Source organism: Hippopotamus amphibius, chromosome 2 (genome assembly GCF_030028045.1).
Source record: "Hippopotamus amphibius kiboko isolate mHipAmp2 chromosome 2, mHipAmp2.hap2, whole genome shotgun sequence".
In the NCBI taxonomy this organism is placed as follows: Eukaryota; Metazoa; Chordata; class Mammalia; order Artiodactyla; family Hippopotamidae; genus Hippopotamus; species Hippopotamus amphibius.
Window position 1 is genome coordinate 53,187,217 of NC_080187.1, and position 21,808 is coordinate 53,209,024.

Consider the following 21,808-nt stretch of genomic DNA (forward strand, 5'->3'; position numbering starts at 1 on the left):
AACCTATAAGGGAAAAGAATCTAAAAAAGAATAAATATATGTATATGTACAACCTAATCACTATGCTGTGCATGTGAAACTAACACAACATTGTAAGTTAACTATAGTCAAATACAATTTTAGGGAAAAAAGGAGTGGGCATGTATGAAACTTTAAGAGAATTATCTACATATATATGTAGACTGGGCTGGGGTGGGTTTTTTTGTTTGTTTTTTTGCCTTTTATTTACTTTAACTTCCTTTACCAATAAAAATGAGCGGAGAATATGCTGAATTATGTGCAGGAGGAGGAAGCAAATGGGCATGTAGCGAGCAGGGGCCGGTGAGAAGAGAGAGGGAGGTGCCGAGGGGAGCTCTCGGAGCTGGGAGCCCAAGGCAGTCACAGTGAGACTAAGTGCGGCGACTCCCGTGGAGAGCACCTGTAGACTGTGGTGATGATTATTTTAATGGGCCACAGAAAGAACTGAGCGATTTTAATAATCGAGTGGGTAGCCTGAGAAAAAGGCACATGCTCAGCAGAGAGCAGACAGCATGACCATTTGCTTTGAATAACACAATCTTTATTTTCTCTAGAAATGCTCAGCTTTCGTTATTCCCAAGTATCTCTTTGTCAGGCCACTTAGTTTTCTGGATCTAAGTGGAATTTAGAACAATGAAACACATGCTGTCTGGACACTTGCATTTCATAGGCATGGTATTTTAAAAATTAACATGTGAGCCGTATTTTTTGCCTAAAGTTATCTCATTCGGTGAAAATATATTCTGTAGTCATCAGTGCTTTTCTTGGCATCCTTCAGTTTTAGGAAGGAAAGTAGGTTCTCAGGAAAAGATTTATCCCATGAAGAGGTTCTTAAATGTTGTCTTGTAGTGCCCTTCTTTCCTATCTGTTAATTGTAATAGAAAACAATTATTACTATATGTGGTCTTATGGGCCCAGCTCTGTTCCAAGCACTTTAAATAAATCAACTTGTTGAGTCTTCAAACAGTCCAGTAAGATAACCATTATTGTTTATCCCCTTTTACTGATAAACTCTGTTATATGAAAGGACCCCTTTCGATTTTTATCACTAGGTTTATGCTGCTCCTAGGGAACCAGTGGTGCTCTAGTCCCCTCTGCCCTGGCCACACACATGCACTTTTTTATTTAGTCCTCGCCTGGCAACATCCCCTGTTTTTAGCAAGATTTTCTATGGCTGATGCTCTCACGTGCCATTGTGACTTTTATTTTTTATTATTGTTTTTTAATAAATAAATATTTATTTATTTATTGGCTGCCTTGGCTCTTCATTGCTGCACGAGGGCTTTCTCTTAGTGCAGTGAGCGGGGGCCGCTCTTCATTGCAGCGCGTGGGCTTCTCGTTGTGGTGGCTTCTCCTGTTGTGGAGCACAGGCTCTAGGCGTGCGGGCTTCAGTAGTTGTGTCACTCGAGCTCAATAGTTGTGGCTCTTGGGCTCTAGATCGCAGGCTCAGTTGTTGTGGCTCACGGGCTTAGTTGCTCCTCTGGATGTGGGCTCTTCCTGGACCAGGGATTGAACCCGTGTCCCCTGCATTGGCAGGTGGATTCTTAACCACTGCATCACCAGGGAAGTCCTGCCACTGTTACTTTTAAATGGAAATATATTTGGAAGCAGCTGGCAAACTGTGAAGAGTTTCACAGTTGAATTAGTATTATTTATATGAACTATCGAAAATGCTTTCAGGTACACTGCATGTTAGAAATTTTCAATGGGTTTTCCTTTGCAATGTGGTCAAGAGTTGCTGAGAAATTGTGTAAGTAGCTTCATAAGACCTGTTTGCCAGTCTATGAAACAAAGACAGAATTTCTTGCAATTTGTAGAAAATACTGATGCTTCTGAAAGATGAAACCAAAACGAGCATTTATAGTGCATATCTCTGCCTCTTTCCTCACCTGCTGGCTGACCCTGGCAGGAGCAAGCCAGGACCTGTTTTGTTTTTTTTAAGGAACAACATCAGAGAAGCATTTCAGCACCGTCTGCCCTAGTGATCTCAGCCTCTGGACCAGCGAGCAGCAAGAACTCCCCCACTGTCATCCTGTTTATCTTGAGGGTTCTGCAGCCACTGCAGTTTGCAGCCTGTTGCACTGGCTTGTGGGGCTGGGGAGGTCAGATTGGTACTCAGATATCTGATTTTATAGTGCTCAGTTATTAGTGAGCAAATTAGTATCATGTCCTAATAAAGAGGATGACTAGACTCCATGCATGAAATTACACTCTCCAGTTAGGAGATACTGAGTACACTCAGATGACATGCACAAAGCCCGTGGGAACAGTCAACGGCGGAGGATGCAGAGAGAGGCAGCATGTAGGGAAGGGTAAGTGGGAATGGGCATGTTTGGCTTGCCGGGGCAACGTGGCTGTCTGCAGGGCGTGGGCTCATGCACACGTGCCCACCAGGCACCTTCCTCCCACCTGAGCTGAAATTTTGTGTGAATGTTAGCAGTCAGCTTTTAAGGAAAACTGCAGTGAATTATTTGACCAAAGGAAGAATTTTGTAATTGGTTACATCTTACATTTTCTGTTGGTATTTCCTATATTGTGTTTCCTTAGAGCAAATTACATGGTTGCTGAAAGACATTTATTTGTTCTAAAAACATTTACTGAGCCCCAACTTCAGGCTGAGCCCAGGCCAATTCAGCACGGACAAACAAATCCCCTACAGGGTCTACCCACCCTTAGGTCCTACCAACTCGTGCCATTGAGAATGGGCTGCTGTGCCCTGGGATGCTCTCTGAGGGACATGCCTGGGACCTGGCCGCGTCCACATGGGCCAGGTGGTGTTGCATCTCCAGCTTTCACGTGGGTGTGATGAAGCTGGGTGGTAAGACGGAGCAACTGAGCCCGTACCTCACAGCTACAGAGCCTGCAGACCACAACTACTGAAGCCCACACGCCTAGAGCCTGTGCTCAGCAACCAGAGAAGCCGCCACAAGGAGAAGCCCTTGCACGGTAACGAAGGGTAGCCCCCGCTCGCCGCAACTAGAGAAAGCCCATGTGCAGCAACAGAGACGCAAGGCAGCCAATAAATAAATAAATAAATTAATTAATTAAAAAAAAAAATCTCGGGTGGTAAGCTGTGAGAAATTCTTTGCTAACTCATTTGACTTGAACCTGAGTGACTGTCTCCTAAAATTTCCCTTATTAGCAACATTTATAACTCTGTGATAAATAAGCAGAGTTGTGTGCACATTCCTCCATATAGAGTAAACTAAAAATGTGTTTTGCGTAAGTGGAGAGTGTGAGAAAGACCCCAGCTTCTCTCTCAAGCCCCCTCCCCCCTCGTCCCTCCTGCCACCAGCACATCAGCTGAGAGAACCAGGGATGGAAGGACTAGGAGGGGTGGCCTTCAGGTAGCCTCACGTCACCTAGCAACCAGGACACCCTTTGAACATAGAAGGAACAAAAACCTATTGACAGACATTTGTTAAGGAAATGGAAAACGGCTGAAGGCAAACCCCAACTCCAGCCTTCAGAACTTGGGGAAGTGAGGGTGTGAGAACTCCGGGGGTGATTCCCAGCACCTTAGCATCCCCTTCTCCCTCGTCCTCGTGGCTTCCCCTGGTGAGGGGCTTCATTGCAGGCTGTCTCTGCCTTCTGCCTTCTCCTAGACTCCCTAGAATGCCCTTCCTGAGTGTCCTTTCCTGAATACCCCTTGGCTCTTCCTCTTCCTGTGTCAGCTAAGCATGAGAAGGAGCCAGGAAGTCCTCGAAGTTTTCGGAGTCCTGGGTTTTGGCCTCTGTTCTCTCTCACTCTCTCTCTCTCCGTTCTCTGTATGTACATATTCATGGCTGACATTTCTGCTTATTTCTGGACAAGTCAGCTCTGTGTCTCTGTCCCTCACTGGTCAGCCTCAAGCCGGATGATGCTTTCATCTGGAAGGAACTCTGCCTCACCCTTCCCAGGCCACCGGGTACCCCCATGCTCTTAATCCTCTGGCTTTAGCATCTAGGGTTGTTTGCAATAGTTCAACCTGATTAAGTGACTGCCATCGGTGTCCTAGGTAAGTCATTGCCCCACAGGGCTCACAGCTTAGCACTCCCTCCTTCCTGCTCTCTTGGCCTGGCTTGTGGCCTGGCCCTCCTTTCCATTCATCCAATTCCCTCTGTAATACTCCCTCCCCAGACCCTTGCACCCACTGCCTTGAGGGTCCCCCTGCCCCTCGACGCTGGTTTGCAGTCTCTTGCTGTCGTCCATGACTGGCTCTTCTGTATCACCGCCCCCCTCTCTCCTGCTGGCCTGTGTTCATAACCTACTGCCTTTAAGGCCTGCCTTTCATGTCATCAACAGCTTCTCCAGCCTTTTCTCATCAGCCCCCAGAAGCAATCTCTCCTTTTTCTGAGTTTTCATAGCACTTTCTGACTCATCAAAGTCTACCCTGTATTAGAACTTTGGGATGTATCATTTTCCCCATTCAGGTCGGGGGCCTCTGGTGGTGAAGTTAATCTCTGTACACCTGGAGCACGCAGGACAATGCCTTGCACACAGCAGGTACAAACAGGGTGACCCTTAAATGAAGAAGCAAATGAACTGAAGGCCTGGAGTGTACCCCAAGATGAAGATGCCTCATCAGGGCTGCACGGCTGTGGCCCCAGCCCCACGTGGAGTTCCTTCTGATTCTCAACACGAGACCCTGTATGTATGAGACCTCCTCACCCAGCCTGAGGGCTCGATCATGAGTTCCTCCCCGCTCCGCCCCTAGGCCTTCCCTGTGACTGTTACCTTGCCACTGGGAGCTCAAATGACTCCCTCCCAGGGCCCCATTCTCAACATTCCCTTCCTGGAGTTGTGGCTGTAGGATTAAATGAAAAAAGTACCCATCAAAACACCTGACAGAAGGCCCTCAATGCATTTCCTGTCCTCCTGCAAGCACAAGAGAAGAAATGAGAGTAAGTGCTGCCTACACAAAGTGGGAACCCCAGTGATGGGAAGGCGCTGGCATCCCCTCAGTGGAGGAAGCACTGGCGGCAGAGCCCTCCCAGCACTCCCTGTCTCCAGGGCTTCCGAGCCACTTCTTCCGTGCTTGTGGCCGACCAGCTCCAGGGTGCAATGCAGGAAGGTGTGGCCAGGTCATCCTGAAGACACCAGAGTCCCAGGAGGACTTAGGGCTCCCCGCTGGGAGGTGAGCTGCGAGCCAGGCCCTGGGCCAGGCCGGGTGTGGTCACACTGACTCAGACTTCTCAGGTGACAGGCTCTGGGACCCTGCCCTCCCTGGGACTCCTTGGTGGCCCGAGTCAAGCAAGTTGTTGCAATTTTGCCTGGAGGGATTACAAAATCCTGCCGTGATGGGAAGGCACTGCCCATCTAAGATGAACAAATGATGTTAGCTGCACGGACAAAAGGGAGACAAATATACTTGGGCTTCCAAACCAGAGGATCCTTCCAAATGTTTGTCCCTGAGGTCAGCGATCCTGCTCCCCTCAACCCCGTAAGGGCTGCAGTGTTATGTTCCTCGTCTTGGCTCAGTCTCTAAGTACATTGACCAAGGTCGCCAGTTCATAAAGTGGCAGATGGAACGGTGTCTCCCCAGCCCCAACCCTTTTTTCTTCTTTTTTCTTTTTTCCTTTTTTTTTTTTGGCTGCATTGGGTCTTCGTTGCTATGTGCGGGCTTCCTCTAGTTGTGGCAACCTTGTGGTGAGAGGGCTTCTCATTGCGGTGGCGTCCCATGTTGCCAAGCACGGGCTCAAGGTGAGCAGGCTTCAGTAGCTGCAGCATTTGGGCTCAGTAGTTGTGGTGTGTGGGCTCTAGAGCGCAGGCTCAGTCGTTGTGGTGCACGGGCTTAGTTGTTCCACAGCATGTGGGATCTTCCCGGACCAGGGCTCGGACCCGTGTACCCTGCACTGGCAGGCGGATTCTTAACCACTGCGCCACCAGGGAAGTCCCCCAACCCTTTTTTGATCCTGGAAAGGTTATAGATACTAGGTTTGATTTTTGTTTTGAATAGTTGAATTTATTCTGCTCAAGGCATGATTTAGTCCATTTGGGGATGGAAGGTGCCTCCCTAGCCACTGCAGGATGATTCACCAGTAAGGGGAGCGCTTACTCTGAGGCAGAGCTCTGTCAGATGTGCCCGCTTCATGTTCCCACAAACCTGAAGCAGTGGGGGCTGTGTGCCAGGGGCTGGGAATGCAGGTATGACAAAGACATGGTCCCAGCCCTCAGGAAGCTCATCCTTTAGTGAACTGTGTCATGAAAGTTGGAAAAACTAAGCCACATGCTTTCTTTGGATAGTCACAATTTTATGTATCCAAATACAGAAGGAAATTTTCAAAAAATTTTGCGAGCCAAGGAATGCTCATTGCTGCACACGGGCAGCAAGACCCCCGTGTACGAAGGCATGAGTGTGGCAGTTCAGAGTGAAAGGAGCTAGTGCCAGCGTACTTAGAGGACGGCCATGGGTGAGGTCCTGGAAATCCCTTTGCTGGGATTTTGTGTTTTGAATTTTGCTTCATGGATCGTGGAGTTTTAGAACTGGAAGGAACCTTAGAAATTTCACTAGGAAGATGCAAGTCAGAGCAGTGATTTGGTGCAGAACCACCCCAGGCAGAAGGGCAGGGACTGCGTGACTTCCTGTGTCCTCTGCCGGTCCCTGGGCCAGGGCCTTCCCCTGGCTGCCTCCTGAGAGGACACTCCACCCCAACTCCACCAGTCACGACACTTTGCCAACTTTGACTCTCAGGGGTCCCAGTCCCCTCTTTCCTTATCCTCCTGTTTGGACAGGATGGTAGAAAGAGGTTTATGGTAATGAGGGAGAATGACTGATATGTGTACCTCATTATCAGTTATTAATGACATCCTTTATTAAGGATGCTTTGTGATTATTTTATCATTTATTCTCAGAACAACCTATAGGTAATTATGATTACCCTGATTCTGGGTGTGGAAAAAGTAAGATTCTGCTTGATTGACATTTTGCAAGGTCCTATAGCTAGTCAGCACCCAGACCAGTACTGGAGCCCACATCTTCCCAGCTAGAAAGCCCCACTCTTTCCTCTACACTACAGAGCCTCCTAGCTTTCCCTGAGGATCATTATGTGAACATATTTGGGAAGAAACACAACATATTCATGATTTAACATTTAGCTCAGGACTTCCTAGGTGGCACAGTGGTTAAGAATCCACCTGCCTGAAGACCTAAACAGGCATTTCTCCAAAGAAGACGTACGGATGGCCAGAGGCACGTGAAAAGCTGCTCAACATCACTAATTATTAGAGAAATGCAAATCAAAACTACAATGAGGTATCACCTCACACCAGTGAGAATGGGCATCATCAGAAAATCTACAAACAGTAAATGCTGGAGAGGGTGTGGAGAAAAGGGAACGCTCTTGCACTGCTGGTGGGAATGTAAATTGATACAACCACTATGGAGAACAGTATGGAGGTTCCTTGCAAAACTAAAAACAGAACTACCATATGACCCAGCAATCCCACTCTTGGGCATATACCCAGAGAACACCATAATTCAAAAAGACACATGCACTCCAATGTTCATTGCAGCACTATTTACAATAGCCAGGACATGGAAGCAACCTGAATGTCCATCAACAGACAAATGGATACAAAAGATGTGGTACATATATATAATGGAATATTACTCAGCTGTAAAAAGCAATGAAACTGGGACATTTGTAGAGACATGGATGGACCTAGAGACTATCATACAGAGTAAAGTGAGCCAGAAAGAGAAAAACAAATATCATATATTAACACATATATGTGGACTATAGAAAAATGGTACAGATCAACCGGTTTGCAAGGCAGAAATAGAGACACAGATGTAGAGAACAAACATATGGACACCAAGTGGGGAAAGTGGGGAGGGTTGGTGGGGAATGAATTGGGAGATTGGGATACCAAATTGTACACTCTAAATATATGCAGTTTTTTGTAAAAAAAAATGCATTCCATAAATGTGTATAAAAGGATGTAAAATCATTGAATGATGGAATAAACTTCCCAAAGCCTGAAAAAAACAAAATCCACCTGCCAATGCAGGGGACAAGGGTTTGATCCCTGCTCCAGGAAGATCCCACATGCCATGGAGCAACTAAGCCTGTGCACCACAACTACTGAGCCTGTGCTCTAGAGCCCGTGAGCCACAACTATTGAGCCCGTGTGCCGCACCTACTGAAGCCCGGGTGCCTAGACCTGTGCTCCACAACCAGAGAAGCCACCGCAATGAGAAGCCCGCACACCACAACAAAGAGTAGCCCAGCTCTCCGCAACTAGAGAAAGCCTGCATGCAGCAACAAAGACCCAAGGCAGCCAATAAATAAATAAATAAATAAATAAATTTATTAAAAAAAAAAGAAAAGATTTAGCTCAGCAGCCACCTGAGTCCCTGACGACTCTCGGTCTGGGCTACATGTCCCTCTCCTGTGCTCCTTTGGAGCCGAATATGTGGCTTTTCCTAAACTTGTCACAGGAGAAGCTTTGTCCCACTGTATCCCCAACACCTAACACTGTGCCTCTCCCATAACACATGTTTAAGAAACATTTTTGAATAAATAATAGTGGAATTAATGAGTAAATGAAATCATTTCCTCTTATTCCACATTTCTCTGTATTTTGGGGCAGTGGACACCTGTAGCCCAAAGAAATCTGCCTAGCCCTCAATATTGTATTTTTAAAGTCAGACTGATTCAAACGTAATTTACAAACAATCAATTCACCAATTTTAAGTGTGCAATTTGATGAGCTTTGAGAAGTGGATGCAGTGTGTCATCATGACAACTGTTGTGATTAGCACATTTCCATCAGCCAGTAAGTTTCCTCGTGCACTTATGCAATGTTTCCTCTCCCCACGTCCTGGCCCCCTGCTTTCTATCATTATGGCTGTATTTTTTCTAGAATTTCATGTAAGTGAAATCATTTCAACTTAGCATAATGCTTTTGAAATTCAACAACATTATTTTAATATTTGTCGGTAGTCCATTTTTATTGCTAAAGAAGTTACATTTTGTGGATAGACCATGGTTTATCCATTCATCAGATGAACATTTGTTTTTTTTTTGCAGTCATATACTTTTGTACGTAAAGCTGCTGTGAACATTCAAATAGAAGTTCCTATTTGGATATATGCTTTCATTTGTCAAAGAGAAATATCTAGGAGTGGCTTGGCCAGGGCATATGATAAAAGGTTGTTTAACTTAGAAACTGCCAAACAGTTTTCCAAAGGCTACCACTTGACATTCTCACTAGCAGTTTATGAGAGTTCCGTGTCCCACATCCTCACCAATACTTAGTATCCTCAATCTTTTAAAATTTAGCCATTCTAATAGATGTACAAGTTTATCTCATTATGGCTTTAACTTGCATAGTCCCCTGATAACTAACAATGTTGAACATCTTTTCATGTGCTTATTGGCCATTCTTATACCCTCTTTTGTAAGGTGTCCAAATTCTTTGCCTGCTCTTTCATTTCATTTTACTCAATATTGAGTTGTAAAATGATTGTCCACATAGAAAACCCCTAGGAGTCTACCCCCCCAAATCTCCTTGAACTGATAAGTGAGTTTAACAAGCTCACAGGATACAAAGGCAACACACAATTATATTTTTTATACTTTAATGAACTATTGCAAATAGAAATTAAAAACACAATACCATGTTCAATCACTCAGAATTAAATACTGGGGACATCAGCGAGGTGACAGACGAGGAAGATCCAGGCCCTAGTTCTCCCACAAAAACATCAAACAACTATATGCTAACTAAAATAACATTTAGAGGCTCTGGAAACCAGCAAAGATCTACAGAAACCAAATGAACACCCAGTCAAGAAAAAGCTTCACTCAAAATGGTAGGAAATTTTGTGATGTTTTTACTTGCCTTCACTCACCCCCACAATGAAGTCAAGAGGAAGTGGCCCAATCTTCATTTCTGTCCCCTGGGCCAGAAAGAGTCCAGTAGACATTGTTAACATCCTAGCTTATCTGTGGGCTTCCCAAGAGATTGGTATCTTTCTTCCTGACTCAGAACTCAGGGAATAGAAGCAAAGTTTGGATCTTAGGCTGGAAGCCATGGAAGGAAGTGGTGGGCACCTTCGCATGTGAAACTAAAGGGGAACCACAGATCCATAGATGCCTGGGGGCAAGAGATTGTGGGCAGAAGAATACAACAGGACATCTAAGACCCTGAGCTGAAGCTGGAGTGAGACTCTTTGGGAAATTAAGACATTTAGAAGCAGCAAGGGGAAAAGGGGGTGAGAGTGGGGGTGGGGGGAGAATGGATAGCATAAACACACAGGCCCAGACAGGATATATGCTCAGAAAAGACCTTAGCAGCTCTTGGGCCTTCACCCTGTGCTGATCTCCAGGCTCAGGGACCTGCTAATTAGTAAAGGTCTCCCATGCCAGTCTGCAAAGGCTGGTAGGGTAGCTGTTTTTTCAAATGCCTGGTTTTCAGCAAAAGATCACCATGCAAAAAGAAAGAAATAGGGAAACTTGGCCCATTCAAAGGAACAAAATAAATCTCCAGAAACAGTCTCTGAAGAAATACACACAGTGGACATGAGAGGCCAAAAAAGCTATAAGCATACAAATGCTTTACAACTGTCTTACATATGCTCAGAGAAAGAAAGGAAAACACAAAGAACTAAAGGAGAACAGGAAAACTACATGTGAACAAAATGACAATATAAAAATGAACCAAACAGAAAATTCTGGGCTGAAAAGTACAGTAACGCAACTTTCACTAGAGGGGTTCAATAGCACATTCAAATAAGCAGAAAAAAGAATCAGTGAACTTGGAAAGTGGACATTTGAAATTATCAAGTCTGAGGAGGAAAAAAAAAAAAAGAATGAAGAAAAATGAGCAGAGCCTAAGATACTTGTGGGACATGAACAGCAGACCAGTATAAGAATTATGGGAGTTCCAGAAGAAGAAAGGGAGAAAGGGGCAAAGAGAATATTTAAAGAAATAATTGCTGAAAACATATCAAATTAGGGAAATATATGGATATAAATTCAATAAGCTTAACAAACTCCAAGTGGGATAAACCCAAGAGACTAACACCAAGACACATTATAATCAAGCTGTTGAAAGCCAAAGATAGAGAATCTTAAAAGCAGCGAGAGAAAAATGCCATCACATAAAAATGGTCCCCAATAAGACTATATCAGTAGATTTCTCAGCAGAAACCTTGCAGGCCAGAAGGCAATAGTATGATGTATTTTAAATGCTGGGGGAAAAAAACTTCAAGTTGAAATATAAGGACACTAGATAATATGTCTATACTCTCACATGAAAATAAATGGTTTTCTAGTAAAGGTAAATACATAGACAAATATGAAAAAAAGTATAGTAGTTTTGGTTTGTAACTCCAATTTTTGTTTTCTGTAGTATCTTTTAAGACAAATTAATTAAAAATATAAATCTATTAATAGGTATTCAATATATAATGATGTAAGTTGTGACATCAATAGCATAGCGTGAGGAGAGTGGAGCTTTAAAGGAATAGAGGTTTTGTATGTGGTTGAAATTAAGTTGGTATCAATTAAAGGTAGATTGTCATGACTTTAGGATAGTATATGTTATTCCCATGATAACACAAAGAAAATATCTATAGAATATACAAAAAGAAAATGAGAGGAGAATAAAAATGTGTCACTACAAAAAGTCAACTGAACACAAAGGAAAGCAGTAATGGAGGAAATGGGGGACAAAAAAGCTATAAGCACACAGAAAATAAACGGTAAAAAAGTTTCCATATCGGCAATTAGTTGAAAGTAAATGGGTTAAACTTCTCAATCAAAAGACATAGGATGGGAAAATAGGCCAAAAAAAAATTGTATCCAACTGTAAGAGACACTAGATCTTTTAGGATCATAGGCTGAAAGTGAAAGGATGGAAATATATACTAGAAAGAAACTACCTCAACATACTAAAAGCCATATATGAAACACCCATACCCAACATCATACCCAATGGAAAAGACTGAAAGCTTTTCCTCTAAGATCAGGAACAATTCAGTGATGTCCACTCTCACCATTTCTATTCAATGTAAGACTGGAAGTTATAGCCAGAGCTATCTTGGGCAAGAAAAAAAAAAAAAAAAAAAGAAAGAAAAAAAATTAATAAAAGGTATCCAAATTCCAAAGAAATAAGTAAAACTACCTCTGTTCCCAGATGATATCATCTTATATAGAGAAAACCATAAAGATTACACACATACCAAAAAAAAAAAACCCAAAACAAAAAAACTGTTAGAACTAATAAATTCAGAAAAGTTGAAAAATCAACATGCAAAAATCAGTTGCATTTCTATATACTAACAGTGAACAGTCCAAAGAGGAAATTAAGGAAAAATTCTCATTTAAAATAGCACCAAAAAGAATAAAATAGGAATAAACTGAACCCATGAGGCTAAAGACTTGTACACTGAAAACTACAAAATATTGCTGAAAGAAATTAAAGAAGACAAATAACTGAAAAGACATCCTATGTTTATGAATTGGAAGACAATATTTTAAAGATGTTAACAACTACCCAAAATGATCTACAGATTCAATGAAATCTTGATCAAAATCCAAGTGACAGATTTTTGCAGCAATAGAAAACTACATCCTAAAATTCATATGGAACCTTAAAGAACTTCAAATAGTCAAAACAATCTTGAAAGAAAGTCTCACATTTCCTGATTTCAAAACTTACTACAAAGTTATGGTAACCAAAATAGCATGGTATTGGCATAAGACAGGCATATAAACCAATGGAAGAAATATAGAGCATAGAAATAAGTCCTCAGGTATATGAGCAGATGATTTTCAACAAGGGTGCCCAGAACATTAAATGGGGAAAGGACAGTCCTTTCAACAAATGGTGTTGGAAAAACTGATGTCCACATGCAAAACAAAAAAGTTGGACCATTGCCTTACAGCATATACAAAAATAAACAAAAGAGATCAAAGACCTAAATGTAGTGGCTAAAACTATAAAACTCTTAGAAGACAACACAGGGGCAAAACTGGATTTGACATTTAATTTGACAATTATTTCTTGGATTTGACATCATAAGCATAGGCAACAAAGCAGAAAATAGATAAGTTGCACTTCATCAAAATTAAAAATTTTCGTTATGTCAAGGAACATTATAAACAGTGAAATGCAACCCACAGAATGGGAGAAAGTACTTGCAAATCATATATGTAATGAGATTGATATCGAGAATATGTAAAGAATTACAACTCAATAGCAAAACACAACTCTATTTAAAAATGCTCAAAGGACCTGAATGTACATTTCTCCAAAAAAGATATACATGGCCAATAACCACATGAAAAGACACTCAACATCACTAGTCATTAGGGAAATTCCAATTATACACGAGATATCATTGCACACCTACTGCGATGGCTGTTATTAAAAAAGAAAGCAAAAACAAACCAACAACAGCAATAGCAATAACCATAAAGATACAAGTGTTGCAAGGATGTGCAGGAACCAGACAGTTCATTCCACTCTCTCCTTGTTTGGATAATTTCTGAAGAGAAGCCCAATGTAATTCTTATTCTTGCTCCTCTACTGGTAGGACAGTTTTTCCTCTGGCTTGTATCAGGATTTTTTCTTTGTCTTTGATTTTCTGCGGTTTGAATATGATGTGCCTTGGTGTAGTTTTTTGGCATTTTCCTACCTAGTGTTCTCTGAATTTACTGAATATGTGGTTTGGGAATTATTATTATTGCTTTAAATATTTCTTCTGTTCTTTTCTCTCTCCCTTCTCCTTCTGGTACATGGGAACATGCGTAATTTCCATTACATATATGCTACACGTTTTATAGTTGTTCCACCATTCTTGAATATACTGTTTCGATTTTTTTGTCTTTTTTCCTCTTTGCTCTTCAGTTTGGGATGTTTCTACTGACATATCCCCAAGCTCACTGACTCTTTGCTCAGCTGCGTGCAGTATACTGGCATTCTTCACTTCTGTGACAGTGCTTTTGATTTTCAGCATTTCTTGTTTATATTTTCTTAGAATTCCCATCTCTCTGCTTAAATTACCCATCTGTTCTTGCATGTTGTCCAGTTTTTCTACTAGAGCCCTTAGCATATTAATCATAGATTTTTTTTTTTTTTTTTTTTTTTTGCCATGGCATGTGGCTTGCGAGGATCTTTGTTCCCCAACCAGGGATTGAACCCATGCGCCCTACAGTGGAAGCACAGAGCCCTAACCACTGGACCTCCAGGGAAGTCCTGATCATAGTTATTCTAAATTCCCAGTCTGATAATTGCAACATCCCTGACATATCTGAATTTGGTTCTGACGCTTGCTTTTTCTTTTCAAACTGTGTTTTTTGCCATTTAGTATAATTTGTAAATTTTTTGTCAAAAGCCAGACATGAGGGACTTCCCTGGTGGCGCAGTGGTTTAGAGTCTGCCAGCCAATGCAGGGGACATGGGTTCGATCCCTGGTCCAGGAAGATCCCACATACCGCAGAGCAACTAAGCCCATGCACCACAACTACTGAGCCTGCGCTCTAGAGCCCACGAGCCACAACTACTGAGTCTGGGTGCCTAGAGCCTGTGCTCCACAATAAGAGAAGCCACCGCACTGAGAAGCCCACACACCTCAACGAAGCGTAGCCCCTCTCACTGCAACTACAGAAAGCCCGTGTGTAGCAATGAAGACCCATGCAGCCAAAAAAATAAATAAGTAAATAAATAATAATAACAACAATAAAAAAGAAAGCCAGATATGATGTACTGGGTAAAAAGGAACCTGCTTCCTGTGAAGGTTTCTCTTCACGGGTTTCTGCTCTGGTTAGTTGTGATTCTCTGTATCCATCTATTTGTCTCTCCAATCTTGGGATCCGCAGTTTGCCCCATGTTTTGACAAAACCTCAGTTTTTCTCCTTCTGAATAGGGAAAAAATCCAGTTCTTTCCTATTGTGTGTTTCTTCCCTATGAATCTCCTTTACTACTCACACAAAATACTTCATTTCTGATTATGAAATGTGTGCGGGTTTTTCACCAAGCAATTTTCTGCAGTACCACCAGGGTGTCCTACAATTTAACTCAGTTCTGACACTATCTATGTGGAGATAGCATTGGATCTCACAGGTTAAGGACTCAGTCCCACAAGACTGCCCCCCACCCTCGCCCCACACGCAGACATTTCAGACAGCAGTTGCAAGCCCATCACCTGTGCTCTGACCAACAAATGACAGATCAGACGGTCCAACAACCCCCTCCTTGGGTTTGATTAAATTGTTGGAGCAGTTCACAGAACTCAGGGAAACTCTTACTTATGTTTACCAGTTCATTGAAGGATATGATAAAGGATACAGATGAACCGCCAGATGAAGAGATACATAGGTGTGGTCTGGGAGGGTCCCAAGTGCAGGAACTTCTGTGTGCATGAAGCTGGGGTGCATTCCCCTCCTGGTGTGGATGTGTTTACCCACACGAAGGCTCTCTGAACACTGTGCTTTGGGGATTTTATGGAGCTTCCTCATGTAGACATGAACAACTAATAACTCTATTTTCAGCCCCTTTCCCTTCTCTAGAGGATGGAGGGTGGGGCTGAAAATTCCAAGCTTCTAATTATGGTTTAGTCTTTCTGGTGACCAGTGCCCATCCAGATGCCCACCCAGAGTCACCTCAATAGAACAAAAGATGCCCCTAGTGCTCTTAGCACTTAGGAATTTACAAGGGCTTGCAGAACTCTGTGGCAGGAACCAGAGGCAGAGACCAATATATATTTTCTATTATCTCACATCCTGTGACCTAATTCTCTGATGGATCTAAGAAGAGTTGTTGGTTTTCAGTTTGTTCATCTCTTTTCTTGCTGTTAGAATGTGACTGATAACTTCTAAGCCCCTTGCCTGACAAACTAGAAACCAGAATTCCCATTCTTTTACTTTTAACTTATCTGTGTCTTTGTGTTTAAAGTGGATTTCTTACAGTCACCATATAGTTGAGTCTTACTTTTTTTATCCAATCTGACAATCTCTGCCTTTTAAATGGAGTAGTTAGGCCATAAGTGCTTAATGTGATCATTGATATGGTTGGGTTTTAATCTAACATCTTAATATTTGTTTTCTATTTGTCCCATCTGTTTTTTGTTTCTTTTTTCCTCTTTTCCTGTCTTGGATAAATTGGATTAACTGATTTTTTTATGATACAATATTATCTACATTAATAGTCTACTAACTCATTTTTTAAAAATTGGTTGCTCTAGGGTTTACAATATGTATCTTTAATTGATCAAAGTCTACCATTAAATAATGTAATATCACTTCACATATGGAACAAGAACCTTACAAGTATATTTTCATTTCTTCCCTCATGGTCTTTGTGCTATTTTATCATAACATTTTATTTCTATATATGTTATAAATTCCATAATATATTGTTATTGTTTTTGCTTTAAACAATTATCTTTCAAAGAGGTTTTAAAAATAGAAAAAAAAGTCTTTTCTGTTTACCCATGTGTTACCATTTCTTTATGTGGATCTAAATTTCCATCTAGTATCACTTTCCTTTGCCTGAAGGACTTCCTTCAGCATTTTTCGTAGTGCTGGTCTACTGATAATGACTTCACTAAGCTTTTGCATTTTTGAAAAGTTTTTATTTTACCTTAATATTAAAAGATATTTTGGCTGGGTATAGAATTCTAGGTTGAGAGTTTAAATTTTTTCTTTTAGTGTTTTTAAAAATGTTATTCCATTGTCTTCTGGATTGCATGGTTTCAAGCACAAAGTCTACTGTAATTCTTATCTTTGTTCCTCTGTATATAATGTGTCCTTTTTCCTCTGGTTGATTTTTAGATTTTCAGAAATTTGATTATCATGTGCCTTTATGTGGTTTTCTTATGTTCTGGTTAGGGATTGTTGAGATTTTTGAATCAGTGGGCTTATAGTTTCCATTAACTTTGGAAATTATTCAGCCATTATATGTTCAAATATATATATTTGAATCCCTCCTTTTCTTCTGGAATTTCAATTACTTTTATGATAAGCCACTTAATACTGTCTCACAGGTTGTTGCTTCTCTATTTTCTTTTAGATTTTTTAATTATTTGTTTGTTTGTTTGTTTATTTATTTATTTATTTATTCTCTTGTTGTGGAGCACTGGCTCCAGGCATGCTGGCTTCAGTAGTTGTGGTGCATGGACTCAGTAGTTGTGGCATGTAGGCTCTAGCACACAGGCTCAGTAGTTGTGGCACATGGGCTTAATTGCTCCTCAGCATGTGGGATCTTCCCTGACCAGGGCCCGAACCTGTGTCCCCTGCTTTGGCAGGAAGATTCTTAACCACTACACCACCAGAGAAGCCCTCTATTTTCTTTTTTCTCTCTGCTTTTCATTGTGAATATTTGTCTCATGTTCGCTAACATTTTCTTCTGTAATGTCTAGTCTGATGTTAATCTTAGCTAGTGTATTTTACATTACAAATATTATACATTTCACCTTTAAAATTTTGATTTGGGTTTTTCCTAAGATCTTTTCATGCTTTCCCCATCATGTTTTTGTTTTTCTTTACCTTCTTGAACATATGGAGTATATTTATAACAGCTCTTTTAATATCCTTATCTGCTAGTTCCATTATCATTTCTGGTTCTATTTCTATTGACTGTTTTTTTTTTTCATCCTGGTTATGAGTTATATTTTTCTGTGTTTTTTTTTCCCCCAAAAGCCAATACTCTCCTGAGGACACTACCTGATGCACCATGTATTAGGATGTTTTTCCACCCTGGCTGGTAGTAACAGAAACTCTTTCTGGCCCAATTGTTTCCAGTGTTTTTTCCACAGTTTTGGTTTGTTTGTTTGTTTGTTTTCAAACACATGTGCAGATGAGTACTCAGCCAAAGCATCAAGGAGACCCTTCCACAAATCTCTGAGGCTCTCCCTCTGTGCAGTCCCCTCTTCTTTGCTTTGCCCTCCCTGAACTCAGAACACTGTCTCCTCAACACAGAAGGACCACTGGTCTCTGTTTCAGTTTCTCTTTTGTGTGCTGTGACCTGAAAACTTTGTCCAGACAGTGAGCAGGGGAACTTATTGGGTTCTCCTTGTTTGTTTCTCTTTTCCCAGATTATTGTTCTACATTGTGTACAATATCTGAAAACTTTTGGTTCATATATTTTATCTAGTTTTAGATTGGTTTAAGGTGGGAAGAGAAATCTGATCCCTGTTTCTCCATCATGGGCAGAAGTAGAAGTTTCTATAATTTAAAAGGTGACACTGTTAAGTGATATTGTTTGTTTGGATCCATCCTCATTTCATTGAAGCCCTACATCTTGTGGAGAATTCAGCAATGAATGAGCTTTGAAAGAGCTTTGGAATGAATCATTTTACCTGTTCTGCCACTCACTAGTCATTTCATTTCTGTGGGCCTTAGTTCCTCACCTACAAAACTGGGCAAGAATGAAATTACTACTACCCTACTTCTATTATTTTCTTTGGGGGGGCTTTGAAAAACATTTTGACAGAATGGCATTGTGTAATGTAGGTGGGAGGAAGGCATGAAGATGGGGGTGACACACTTCTTTGTCTTGACATTGGCCTTGGGGTGGGAAGGAATATTGTTATGAGTTACTTTGTTACTTGTCAGTTTTGAACCTCTGATATTCTCATCACCACCATCTTACACATACACACACCTCATGGTGGTGTGAAGACATGGCCACAATTCTTTGATACTCCCTATACTGAGAATTGGGGAGCTATATTTCCTCCCCTTAAATCTGGCCAGGCTTCTGACTGCTTTGACCACTAGAGTATTGGTGATGATAGAGTAGAGGTGACGCCATGTGATTTTTGAGCCTAAGTCATAAAATACCATGCAGCTTTTGCCTTATTTGTGGAACACTCATTCTCGGAGCTAAGCTAACATGGAAGAAATCAACCTCCTCTGAGGCCACCATGCTAAGAGGAAGCCAAAACAATATGGAAAAGCCATGGATAGACACTCCAGTTAATAGTCCCAGCTTAACCCAGCCTTTGAGTCATCCCAGTCTTGGTGTCAGACATATGAGTGAAAGAGCTTCCAGATGGTTCCAGCTCCTGACCATTCAAGTTACTTTGAGCCATTCATGTTTTTCCAGCTGACACTTCAGACATCATGAAGCAGACACCCTGCTAAGGGTGTACAGTAGTACGCTGTCAAATTCCTGCCCACAGAGTCACTGAACATAATAACTGGTTGCTTGGGGTGGTTTGTCACACAGCCATAGATAACTAGAGCACGTCTCCTCCCCAATCCCTGTCAGATGCTAGCATACATGTGGGGTGAATGGTTCAAGGACCAATTTAAACAGGTAGCCTAAGAGGATGTTGAATGAGGGGCATGTTTCCCAGTGAAGGCTTCATAAAGGGATGTCTAACATTGCTGAGACATCCCAACTTTCTGAATATACGAAGGTGAGTCAAAAAGTATCTGCACTCTAGTTATATTAAAACTTTTGTTGGCTGCACTGTCTTATCAGTGCTTTCCATTCAAGGCTACTGTCTCTCCAGTCACTGCGGTGCAGGTATGAACGTGTTACATCAGTTCATTTGTAACTGCAGTGTGAGCAAAAATGGATGCCCCACTTGTGATGTGCACAAAAGAAGAGCAGTGTGCAGTGATTCATTTTTTGTGGTCTGAGGGTGTACCTGGTGCTGTTATTTATTAAAGACTTTGTGCACAGTATGGAGAAAATGCTTTGTCGTGAAGAAATGTGTATGAATGGATAGAGATGCTTATTGAAGAGCTGAAGCCTAAACTTCGGATTAAATGCAGAGGACTGCTATCCAAAGGTGTTGCGATCTTGCATGACAATGCATGTCTGCACACTTCTGCCCACAGTCTCAATGCTGCAAAAACTTGGTTTTGAGGTGTTAAAGCATCCTCCCTATAGTCCTGATCTTGCTCTGTTGGACTTTCACCTGTTTGGTCCCCTAAAAGCAGCCCTACAAAGGTGAAGATTCATTTCTGATGAAGTGAAGACAGCGGTGCATTCATGGCTCGCAGCTCAGCCTAAAACATGAAGGAACATGAAATCTTGTTGACAGATGGACAAAGCATATTGAAAAGCAAGGAGATTATGTCCAAAAATGATGTATCTATCTTTTCTAAAAGTTAATTAAAATAAATTCTACAGCCAGAGTGCAGATAATTTTTGACTCACCCTCCTAAGTCCAGGAGCTCTGAAATGGAGTCTCCACGTGAGCTGCTGTGGGCAACTCCCTTTGGTGCTTGTGGGGAGCAAGGCTATTAAAGTCAGCCCCCGTGTTGCCCAACTAGCCAGCCTGCTGTGCACTGTTTCCCTTCTGCCCTCCCTCCCTTCTTTTTGCCTTCCATCCTCTTTCATTGAGTGCCCATTAAGTGCCACACATTATTTTAGGTTCTGAAGTGTCAAAGCTGCATGTATATTAACCATATCTCTTGTCTGTGTGCTGATGCTTTGACACCTGGGGCCTTGCTCACTCTGGAGGGACCATCCCTCCCAGGGCCAGCTAATTCCTAAAGCAGTAAACAACTTACTGGCTAATGCACTTCTCAAGGACAAACCCACACCCCCAATCACCTCCTTTACAGAGCTCGCACACTCTGGGCCACTAGCCAGCTGCCCTGATCACCCCAAGGCCAGTTACCAGACAACGAGGAGCAGCCCCTATACCCCAGAGGCCACCCAAAGTATCCAGCCTAGCCAATCCTAAGTCTGCTTTTCCTCCCTCACTCATTCCTTCCTAAGAAAACCATAATAAAGCTCTTGCCCAGTCTCGCCCCTCCCAGTGATTCCCCAAGTGGTCCCCATAGTGTGGTGTGCCCTGCTTGGGAGCTGAGTAACTAGCTTTTCAGTGGGAATCCACTCCTGGTCTATTGGCCTTACTATACCTCAAATTTTCTATTCACATACTACATTTTAAGACAGAATGACACCCAGTCCCTGCCCTACAGGAACTTAAAAGTTCGTAGTGGTGGAAGCCTGAGCCCAGTAGGGCTGGCAGCGTTCTGCTTCGTGATGTGTGCACTGCTTATGCAGGTGTGGTCACCTGTGAGATCTCCGCCAGCACACGTCTGTGCACTTCTCTGTGGGCACACTGTACCTCAATGAACATCTGAATAAAAAAACAAAACATAAAATAATGGTAGCTTGAAATCCACCCTTTAAAGCAATCTCATAAGCCAAACAAATAAGAAGTATCATTGGTTTCTCACACCAGAATTGTTGGCTGATGACAGAGTGCTCCGTGATGATCTCGCTATCAGTCCTGCCTTATGTCACTCATTATCCTGACACGTGTACACGTGGGCTCAGAAAAGACTTACTTTCCATTTTGTACTATTTAGAGGCACTTTCTAGTCAGTTTCTCTTCTTCCTCTTAGGCATTTGGAAAGAAGAGGCAATACGACTGAAGAGACAGAACATACCTCCTTACACCAACTCTTAGCTTCTCTTGTCATCTGTTGGTTTTTCCATTTAAATTTGTCTGAGAGTTTAGCTTCTCACCAATTAAATAAAGATCATTTTAGTACAGTAATCCTGCACACATGCTCCCATACAGAAGGAAATCTGATCATTGTTCAGAGTGGAGCGGGAGAAAATTAGTGTAGCAAAGGTTTGTTCTTGGCTTGGAAGTCTCCTGGCCCTCAGTGCTAGGAGGAAGCAGAAACAAATCCCAGGATGGGCATAGCTTACCTCGGCGCTATCCTCGGCGTGCACACAGCACAGGCAAGCCCATCATCGGTTCACTGGACTCTGAGGCTCTCCACCCTGTGCACTGGCTAAGAGCCTTGCTCAGATGTGCTCAACCAGTAGTGGCAAATGGGACCAGACTTATGTCTTCTGGCTCTAAGTCAGGGTTTGG

At 42.2% G+C, this 21,808-nt stretch overlaps 1 protein-coding gene across 3 annotated transcripts in view; it reads right to left on the bottom strand.

Moving 5' to 3' along the window:
- Positions 1 to 21,808, bottom strand: part of LOC130844049 (uncharacterized) — a 26,411-nt gene continuing 4,603 nt past the window's right edge. Inside the window, exons 3-4 of one of the 3 annotated variants that reach the window (XM_057720030.1) lie at positions 20,993 to 21,058; positions 1 to 883 (exon numbers count right to left, since the gene is read on the bottom strand). In XM_057720030.1, coding sequence (XP_057576013.1) covers positions 737 to 883; positions 20,993 to 21,058 — 213 coding nt within the window. In that variant the 3' untranslated portion in view covers positions 1 to 736. Of the gene's footprint in view, positions 884 to 20,992; positions 21,059 to 21,106; positions 21,597 to 21,808 lie in introns of those variants that run through there. The other 2 variants (XM_057720031.1, XM_057720032.1) reach the window with 2 other exon arrangements.